At 32.5% G+C, this 11,147-nt stretch overlaps 2 protein-coding genes across 2 annotated transcripts in view; both read right to left on the reverse strand.

The window, feature by feature from the left end:
• Window positions 1-954: 954 nt before the first annotated feature.
• Window positions 955-2,270, reverse strand: LOC107488600 (protein FAR-RED IMPAIRED RESPONSE 1-like). Its single transcript, XM_016109358.1, has 2 exons — window positions 1,997-2,270; window positions 955-1,889 (listed from the first exon to the last, which is right to left on the reverse strand). The coding sequence occupies exons 1-2, from the start codon at window positions 2,268-2,270 to the stop codon at window positions 955-957; spliced, it is 1,209 nt and encodes a 402-aa protein (XP_015964844.1).
• A 9-nt stretch (window positions 2,271-2,279) lies between these two features.
• The window catches only part of LOC107488601 (protein FAR1-RELATED SEQUENCE 5-like), a 13,774-nt gene continuing 4,906 nt past the window's right edge, over window positions 2,280-11,147 (reverse strand). The window contains exons 2-3 of the mRNA XM_016109359.1: window positions 2,485-2,870; window positions 2,280-2,400 (exon numbers count right to left, since the gene is read on the reverse strand). Of these exons, the coding sequence (XP_015964845.1) occupies window positions 2,280-2,400; window positions 2,485-2,870 (507 nt within the window). The remainder of the gene's footprint in view (window positions 2,401-2,484; window positions 2,871-11,147) is intronic.

Genomic DNA, 11,147 nt, shown 5'->3' on the forward strand with positions numbered 1-11,147 from the left:
TATTTTGATGATTAAATAATTGAGACCTTATTTCTATTTTAGGGATTCTGTACAGAAGGGAAAAAAAGAAAGAAAAAACAAAAATAAGTAACTTGGACAAAAAAATTGTGAACCCCAAAAACACAATGAATCGAAATTAATACACTGGGTGAACCGAAAGGTAGAAACACACTGAACCCCTAAATACTGAACCCTAAACCCTAAACCCTGAACCCTAAAACCAGAACCCTGAACACTGAACCCTGAACCCATAAACCATAAATCCGTAAAATCCTAAAACTTAAACCCTAAACCCTACACCCTAAAAGCTAAACCCTAAACGCTGAACCCTGAACTCTGAACTCGAACCCTGAACACTAAACTCTGAACCCTAAATGCTAAACCCTAAACCCTAAACCTTAAACCCTGAAGCCTATCATAAACCCTAAACCCATAAGACCCTGATCCCTAAACCCCTAAACCCTCAACCATGAATACGGTGAACCGAAATTAATAGACGGGGCGAACCGAAAGTTTGAAACACACTGAACCTCTGTACACTGAACCCTGAAACCATACACCCTAAACCTTAAAACCCTAAAACCTGAAACCCTAAACCCTAAACCTTAAACCCTAAGCCCTGAACTCTGAACTCTGAACCATGAACCAAAAAACAAATTCTAATTCTTCAACTTAGAAATTAATACACTAGAATTTCAGAAAAAAGTGACTATTCATTAAAGCTGCTATTAGCATGGTGAACCGAAATTTGTTCATGGGTGAACAAAAATTTACATTAATAAAAACTAAACTTGTACAATCCTCTCTTGGATAATTCATATCTGGTGCATTGTAAAGAGTGGAGCTTGACTGAATCAATGATCTGGAATTTAAAAGGTTCAACTACAAAATACATAATTAATTGTACATTGGTAAAATGAATTGAATTTTTAAGTAATCAAAAGCAAGTCAATTTTACCTCGCTTGGAGTTGTCTTTTTCTTTTTCTTCTTGGAATTTGAGATCTTTTTTCCAAGTTTGATCCAAGTCTGTTCTTGGGTTGACCTCTTGTTTTGACACGTGGTGGGCTTTGAAGATCATTAACATTGCTTAATGTCGCTTCTTCATGGGTTAACAGGCTTTTTCCTTTGCTTCTCTCTTGATATTCTTCCATCTCAGCCATGACCTTGTCAAATGCTCGGTGCAAAATTCCGATCAACTCTTCACACTCAGAATTAAATTCACATATATTGTGCGACCGAAACACCAATTCGTCAAATCTCTTACTTCTTGGCTCCAATAGAGATTCATCTTGGTTGCTCTTGATGTGTGTATGTCTCCTCTTTATGTTCTTGCTCCAACGTTCTAATATGTATTTCGGTGCCACATTATGCACTCGCTCAAAGCTTAGGACGCTTAGGGAATGGCGGCACAATATGCCTCTAGACTCAAATAGCAAGCAATGACACTTTACATCTCGTGATACTGCGTCGTAGGTAATGACAAACTTGTTGAATGTGGAGTTGGGAACCTGCTCTATGACTTCATATGTTATGAAACCTAGGGTTGAATGCATTGATCTTGTGATACAATTCACTTTACCTCTGAATTGAGCTTGAACTTCCCTGAACTTCTCATGGGTATATACATGCTGAAATTGTGCCTCTATTGATGATTTTGTTGTGCACAGTATCACGGTGTGAAAATCTGCAGCATCAAATTTTCTCTCTGCTTGTTCTCTACTTGTGAGGCAATTGTCATGTTGCTTCACGAATTGTCTCAAGGAGCTATTCCGTGTGATGAACTTGTTGAAAAATGAATGCGCTCTCCTCCTTTGTGTGCTTCTCATCCTGGCCCAAAAGTGGTAATCCAAGTAAACTGGAATCCATATATGCCAATCCTCGTACATCTCTGCATACCAAACCGAACTTATAAGGTATGGTGAACCGAAAATAGTGCATGCTTTTGGGAAAAAAAGATATGAGCATAAAAATAATTCGAATTGAAATCTCAATTACCTGAAAGCCACTTGTTGCCTCCGAGACCATACTTTGTGAGGAAATCATTCCAGTTTCTGTCAAATGCATCTTTTGTGTACGAGTTCCAAACAACATGACTCATCTCTTGTTCAATATCAATGTGTCCCTTGTAGCCATTTATTTTTCTTGGGATCTTTTTCATGATGTGCCAGATACACCAGCGGTGAATTGTTGTTGGCATGCATAGCTCAATTGCCCTTTGAATCTTTGCGCATTGAGCGGTAAGAATACCTTTTGGTGCCTTCCCTCCCATGCAACGTAGCTAACACTCAAATAGCCATTTGAATGATTGAATGTCCTCATTTTTCATCATCACACATCCAAGAAGTGTCGACTGGCTGTGGTGATTCACGCCAACAAAAGAACCTAAAACCAAATTGTACCTGCATAAACAACAACCACAAGTTGGTAAACCAAAATATATACACTAACTGAACATCAAAAATATGTTTGAATGAACCAGATACCTATTTGTGTTATAGGTGGTGTCGAATGAAACCATGTCTCCGAAATAATCAAATGCAGCCCTGCTTTTTGCATCAGCCCAGAATGCATGTTTAATGCAGTGATCACCTTCAAGGTTGAGCTCAAAGAAGAAATTTTGGTTCTTCTCTTTCATTCTAACTAGGTGCTTCCTAAATTCTTTGGCATTGTCTTCTTCGAAAATATTCTGTACTTTCCTTGTGATGTAATTCCTTACATCTTTTTCTATAAAACCTAGTTCACGGTGGCTGCTAGCTGCTGCCACAAATGATTGGTAAGTTTTGCTCAGTCTGATTCTGGCTTCCTCGTGGGTTTTAATGGTGCGACGCACGAACATGCTAAGCTCCCTATGTTGTTTAAGCATCTCAGCCTGCTTTGGACAACAAGAATATGAGTGATTCAAAACAACTTTGAAAATTGTCTAAAGACCAACATCCTTCATTATGTGTACATAAATTCTGGCTAGACAATTTAACCCAATTGAAGGGTTTGTCTTCAAAGTTGGAGATATCTTTGATTTCCACCTCCCCTCTCTAGAGCATACAATTAGTTAATTCTTAATCTTGTCTCCGTCCTGAGTCGTGTTCCTGATTTTGGTAGAAAAACAAGCAAGTTTGGAATAATGTTTGTAGAACTTTTGATACATGGTCAAGAGGGCATTTTCGTCATCTTAGAGCTAAGGGGAGGAATAATAATCTTGTCATATTCAAGGATCTGAATTCTAGAAGAATTGTGCCATGCCAGTCTTGGACATCTAGAAGACCAAGAGTCCGTCTCAAAAACAGTGGTGCTGAAAGGGCAATAATTCACAAGGCCTATTGGGCTAAGTCAGGACAGCAAGAAGCTCAATAATACTTTTCAAATTCAATGGGAGGCATAATTTATTATTAATTTTCGAATTTTTTAGGCATTTATTTTGGTTTGTTTTGTTGTTAGAGTTTGTTAGAAGATTTGATTTACTTTTGATTTGCTTAGTAGTATTTTTAAGGATTTTAAATTTAAATCAAATCTGATCTAATCTAATAAAGATCAAATCCGATTTAAATTAGTTATCATATCTTTAGGATTTGAAATTTAAATCAAATCTGATCTAATCCAATAAGATCTAATCTGATTTAAATTAGTTATCTTATCTTATCTTTTAGCTAGTTTATTTGGGGTCTATTTAAACACCTTCTGGTGAGACAATTTCCATAACTTTTGATGAATAAAATTTTCTTAGTGCTTTATGCACGTTTTTATTGTGTGATTAAGTGAGGTGAGTGATTTGCTTTGCTTGTTGCATGGAGAAGATTGAGTGATTCAATTTTCATCCCTATGATATAAGTTATCAAGGATAGGTTCTTTGAAGGTCTAGTAGGAAAAACCCTTCCAGTGACCTAGGTTGCTAAAAACAGGTTTCTTAGAGGTCTAGTAGGAAAACCTTTATCTATCTTTTATATTTTCGCTGCGTCTCTTTATGCCAATAAATTCTTCTTCTAGATGTCATTCTTTTCTTGTCCCCTTTTACTGAATAATCCTTATCTATTGTGATATAACTCCTAAGCCCCAATAGATAAGGAGTTAGGGGTTATATCACAATAGATAAGAATTATTCAATAAAAGGGGACAAGAAAAGAATGACATCAAGAAGAAGAATTTATTGGCGACGCAGCGAAAATATAAAAGATAGATAAAGGTTTTCCTACTAGACCTCTAAGAAACTTGTTCTTAGCAACCTAGGTCACCGGAAGGGTTTTCCCTACTAGACTTTCAAAGACAACCTAGATCAGAGGGATGAAAATTGAATCACTCAATCTTCTCCATGCAACAAGTAAAGCAAATCACTCACCTCACTCAAGGTTTAGAAAACTGGACCGGTCATCAAATCGCTCTAGTCATTGGTTCACTGGTCTAACCGGTTCAACCAGTGGTTCAACCAGATAAACCATTTTAGAATAGAATAATAAATAAATTATAAGGTGCTTTATATAAGTAAGCTTATTAGAAATATAAAAAACTCTAAAAACATGAGAAAGTACCAGTTGAAAGCTTCCAATTACAATTGTTACCAAATATATATGTCCTTTATGTAAGGTTAAATTTGAATGGAAAAGCATCTTATGTGCAATACATCATAGAGGTCACATTCAATAATTTTATTGACTTGAAGCTCATTAAAAAAAACAAATAAAAATTAAAACTCCTTGATTCTTTGGCAACCAAATAATTTGAAAAGATAAGTGAACATAGACCAAATATGCAGGGATTGAGCACTAACATTTCATAAATTAGCAATACTCAACATTTAAAACAGAGAGAATAATTGTACAAAAATAGATACTAACAGTTTATAATTTTAGAAGCATTGACATTCGCTTATGCTATTGCTGTGAAACATGATCATTAATAAACTTCAATACATGGAATTCATGTAAGTTGTTTATGCTACTGGTCTATATATTTTGCATAACTCATGACATTTGCTTATGTTTTCTGTGGGAATTAACTTAATATTCTATAGTTTCTTTCTTCTCCTTTTAGTTTCTTTTTCTTCAATGGAAATAAGATTTAACAACAAAAATTCAATAATAAAAATTCCATCATCATTTTAATCAGTTCAAAACAAGATACAACTTAGCGAAATTTAACAAAAAAGTTTAATAAATAAATTTAGTTCAATGCAACAGAGAAGACTTAATCATTCAGATAAAAGCTCATGCTTTAGTATCATTTTAACAAAGTGATTACATTGAACAAATAAAAGCTCACACCTCACCATAATTTTAACAAAGATTAGTAACATTTTCAGCAGACAGCAGATTGATCAAAATTTTAACATAAATTAACAAAGAATTATCAAAGTTTAAGCATAATTTTTTTCAATACAGCATAAAAAAATCAAACAGAGTACAGCCCAGCAGTAGCAGCAGAGTTAATCATTCAACAATAGTATTAACCATGTTCTTAACCTAAAGCAGGAGCCAAACACAATGAAAATTAACAGCATGTTCTTAACCACAACACAAGACCATATTAGCAATTCTGCCTACAGCATTCAGCCATTCAACAATATTGCAAAACAGAGTAAGTTTCCACTTTCCAGCATTAACAAAACAGAAGAACAAATTAACAATTACAAAGTAACAGATTAAAACAGAGTAACAAATTAACAATTATAAAGCAGCAAAAGTGCAAAACACTAAAACAGCAATAAATTTAATAAAAGTCACATAACGGGTAAACGAAGAATGTCTTCATGTTTTTGTATCAAACTATCAACTGAGGAAAAAAAACTCCTAGGGTGAAGAACATTGAAGACCAAAGAGGATCGAAGAGGCGAAGAACGAAGAACGCAGACCTAAGATGAATTGAAGAATTAATATTATGGAACAAAAATTCAAGAGGAAGTTTAGAGAAGATGAAGACGACGAGTCACTCACCTGGGTTCGAGAGGCCAGCGAAGACGATGGAGGGCTACTAGGCTGGGAACCAGGTCACGATGGAGGGCTACTGGTGCTGAAGACCAGGCGACGGCGGTGGCACTAACGACCTGAGACCGCGGTGACGATGGAGGGCTATTGGGCTAGGAGCCTGGGAATGCTTCAGTTCAAAGGAGGAGGGCTAGGGTTCACTGTGAGACTGAGATGAACGAATCAGGCTCGTGGGAAGAAGAGGGGTTGGGTTCGCGAGTGGGCCCTAGGTCGGGTCGGGTTTTAATTTTTATTTTTGTAAACAATTACAAAAACGGCGCCATTTAGAAGAACCGGCCGGTCACCAGTCCAACCCAACCGGTCGGTTTTCGATCGGTTCACCGGTTTTCAAGCGGTTTTTTGTCTGCCGATTATTAGAGGAGGACCAGACCGCTTGCGTCGCCGGTTTGCGATTAAACCGGTCGAACCGACTGGTCCGGTCCGATTTTCAGAACCTTGACCTCACTTAATCACACAATAAAAACGTGCATAAAGCACTACAAAAATTTTATTCATCAAAAATTATGTAAATTGTCTCACCAGAAGGTGTTTAAATAGACCCCAAATAAACTAGCTAAAAGATAAGATAAGATAACTAATTTACATCAGATTTGATCTTATTGGATTAGATTAGATATGATTTAAATTTCAAAATCCTAAAGATATGATAACTAATTTAAATCAGATTTGATCTTTATTAGATTATATCATATTTGATTTAAATTTAAAATCCCTAAAATACAGTAAATCAAAAGTAAATCAAATCTTCTAACAAACTCTAACACCAAAACAAACCAAAATAAATGCCTAAAAAATTCAAAAATTAATAATAAATTATGCCTCCCATTGAATTTGAAAAGCATTATTGGGCTTCTTGCTGTCCTGACTTAGCCCAATAGGCCTTGTGAATTATTGCCCTTTCAGCACCACTGTTTTTGAGACGGACTCTTAGTCTTCTAGATGTCCAAGACTGGCATGGCACAATTCTTCTAGAATTTAGATCCTTGAATATGACAAGATTATCACTCTGTCCTTTAGCTCTAAGATGACGAAAATGCCCTCTTGACCACGTATCAACTTTCCAGCTTCTTCTAGTGTCTTGAAAATCATTCCCACCTTTGGGACAAATTTTTCATCCACAACAGCTGGTCTGCATAGTCAACCAAAGTCTTAATTATGGTGAACCAAAATTTTAATTACGGTGAAACAATTATATAGTGCTTAGGGAAGAAAACAGAATATATTGGTCTAATTTTTGTTAGACTACTTTCTGCGGACCGAACCGAAAACATGAATGTGATGAACCACCTCTTTAGTACTTCCCGAACCGAAAAGTTACTCACATTTATTCAGAGTTACTCACATTTACTGACACTAACAATTACTCACGGTTACATATTATCAATTCAATTGAATTCAACTCAGATGTAGATCACCTCAGTCCATTCAATTCACTTCAAACAAAATTAGCAATTTTATTCCATTAAATTCGATTCAGAATTCAATAATCCAAACCTCATCAAATTGATGCATTTCAGAAGAATCATCAAAATCGCACTCACTCAACTGATTGGAAGTTGATTCATTCATTGTTTCAATTCAAAAGTGCAGATCGAAGAAGAAGATTAACGACGAAGCTAATTGCGTTGAATCAATCCAGATCCATAATGCAGAGGAAAAAAACGTGAAAGAGGAGAACAACAAATTTAATTAGGTTGAAGAATAAGAAGGAGAAGAAGAAAAACGCGAAAGAATAAGAACACGAAAGAGGTTTACGTTGTATGAAAATGTTTACGTTGAGAAACGTTGATAACGCAAAATAAGGATTCGTTATATAGGTTATAAGAGGCGCGTGTAAAACAAACGGGGGTGTGGGGTGTGGAGTGAAAGTTACTTGGATACCATCCATATAATTTTTACCTGGATGTAGAGCTTTTTCCTTTTTTAAAATATACAAAACTAATAATTATTAATTGTCTCTTCGTACTTTAATTCACCTTTTATCATTTATTATGCAAACACTAATTTCTCTTTCTAAAAAAAATTTTAAAACTCCAAAAAACAAAAAAAAACACCAAAACATAAGATAAAGAATCATCCAAATCCTAAGAAAGAAACATACAAAACATAGAAAGAAAAATTATCCAAAACTAATAAAAAGAATCATCTAAATTCTAAGAAAAACATACAAAACATAGGAAAAAGAATCCTCCAAAACTAATAAAAAGAATCATAAAAAACTAGTTAAAAAAATCATTCAAAACCAAATAGGAGAAGGAGAAGAAGAGCCGCAGGGTGGCCGGCGACGACGTCTTGGATGGTGTTGCATGGACAGTGGGAGACTCGCAGTGGCGTGTTGCAACGAGTAGAGAAGTCGCCATGAATTGGAGTAGTTGATCGCATGTCGCGAATGGAGACCTGGCGGTGGCTACATCGCGACGGATGGAGAGTCGTGAGGTGGAGTGCAAGTGGCAAGCAATGGGGAGTCGCGATGGGATACGAGGAAGGTGAAGTAGAAGTGCGATGGTGATTGTCTTTCCTGCACGAATGGCATATGAGGTGGTGGAAAAAGATGCAAGGACGAACGACGATGGCGCACGAAGACGCTGCTGCGGTGACGTTAGCGACAAAGACGAAACCGCGGCAGCGTAGAGCGTTGGGAAGAGGAATTAGAATTTATAATTTTTTGTGGTAAATATTGAGTGAAAGTGAAAATAAATTGAAATAAATTTTGATTAAAAAATGTCATTAATATCTACTAATCAAATTTTGAATTTAAAAAATAATTTAAAATTAATCATTATTAATTAAGTTGTTTAATTTTTAATTGATGAATATTTGACTCCTTATACTTTTTCTGTTCATTTTCGTGGATGAAGAGATGTGGAAACGCCATTCATATACAATGTTATATACGTTGCAGATGCAGCAGATCAGCAGCCATGCCCATACTCATAACACTCGCAACAGGGAAGGTTAAATATGAAAGTGCCGTCTTCATTAATCTGGAGCCATGTCCATATCTGATTCAAATAATATAAAAAAATAAATATTATTTAAAAATTATTAATTTATTTTAATATATTTTTATTTTTATTTATTTTATTAGGTTAGACTTTGTGTTTGCAGATTTTAAGGTTTTATTTATTTTAATTTAATAAAAGATTATAAATACCTCTTTAATTATTGTAGTCGCAGTATTTAGTGATTAGAGGTTTGAAAATCTCTTGTTGATTTCGTGATAAAATCATGATGTAAAAATTAGGTAAAAGATTGAGGAATTTCTTCGATTCAATTTTTAAACTATGGTGTGAACAAATTAAGTTGTGAAGTCCTTTTTTATTGCATCAAGAAATTAGATAAAAAGTAGAATAATTCTCTTCATATTCAATTTCAATTTATCTCTTTTATTTTTATTTCAATTTTAATGTATCTTTTTATTCAGTTTGAATTTTTATCTTTTTTTATTTATCACATGTGGTCTGTTATCTTATTGCTAGTCAAACAAAAGGATTAGATTGGATTAACTATTTAATTTATGATTTAAATGCTTAAATTAATTTCTCTGTACATATTTGTGAATATTTTTTATTTTCATAATTTTATATAAATTTAAAGAAATTTGTTTAAATAATTTAATTATTTTATTTATCGAGATATATAATTTATAGTGTATTTACTATTTTATATCATATTAATTTATTTTGTTTACAATGTAAATATAAAAATATAATTTTTGAAAATAATAAAAGTATTAATAATTTAAATTGGACCAACTCTTAAAAATAAAATATTTCAAATAATAAAAAAGATGTGCGATTTCAAATATAATTTTAACTCGCTCGTTAATAGACGACTGAATATATCACTTAATTTAGAACTGCTCATTTGAAATCAGTATATTATTTTCTTAAAAACCAATTCATTTAAATTAGTATTAAAAAAACAAAAAAACATAATATATAATAATAACTATTATCATATTATATTTAAATTTAGTTGTGTGTTGATAGTCCCTGTTTTAAGTTGAAGGTGATCGTTCCTTCCCGTATGTAGAAAGAGTTGTGGAGGTCATCGGAGGCAAGCCAGCGGAGGAGCAGTGGTAATGAAAGTCTAGAAGTCACACAATCTGTGGATAAATTGTGTAACATTTGATAGTTACGATTATGCATGTAATTGTGTGAAAGTTTTTAAATAATCATTTAATAAAAATATTTAATTATTTAATTATTTTTAATTAATAATTTTAGATAAAAGATAATTATATATAAAAATAACTATACGTAAATTTTTATCCAATTTTATAAAATTTTGTCATCTAGATTGAAGCGTGTGTATATATAATAAAAATAAGAATTATTAATAGAGCATATTTAATTTGAAAAAGAAAAATAATAGAAATCGAGTATAAAATCTCTCATTATTCAAATCAAATAAATAAAAGATATTTACTAAATAATTAATTAATTAACAAGTATATTTTTTATGGTGTCTTTTATAGTTCATTTTATATTATTTTTATTTTTAGATAATTTAAATAAAAATTTTATAAGCACAACAAAAAATCTACTTTCTTGTATAGCATTATAGCAAGTGTTTATATACCTATCCTTTCTTTTATTTCCTGTGTATCCAGTGGGGGAATAGATATATATCATTTTTACGTGTAGATTTTTAATTATAAAAAAAATAAAATATAAAGTATGTGTTTAATTTAGTACTAAGAGCTTTATATTTGTTTTTTAATTTTTTTTTAATTTTATTTTTTATTTGGTTATTTTTCTTCTCATTTTAAAGATAAAGATAAGATGTGATTCTATAATTTAACCTAAATTCACTACCAAAAACTAAAAATAGTTATTTTTGTATTTATTTCTTTAGTTAGACTATTAATTAAAAAAATTTATTTTTTATTTATCAATTTTGTCTTTTATTATTTGTATCATGAATTTTATTATTTTTATTTTTATAATATTTTGTGTGATGCTCTTTCATATATGTTATTATTTTTATAGAGTTTTTGTTATTTCTTATTTATATGAATTTTTATTACGCTCTTGTTATTTTTTTTATAGAATTTTTTTGTTTTGCTTTATATTGTAATTCTATTAATCTCATTAGAAAGATTAAATTAAAATAAAAGTAATATTAAAATTATAAATAGTAAAAATTATAATTAAAAGAATACTGAAGAG

Source organism: Arachis duranensis, chromosome 5 (genome assembly GCF_000817695.3).
Source record: "Arachis duranensis cultivar V14167 chromosome 5, aradu.V14167.gnm2.J7QH, whole genome shotgun sequence".
NCBI lineage: Eukaryota > Viridiplantae > Streptophyta > Magnoliopsida > Fabales > Fabaceae > Arachis > Arachis duranensis.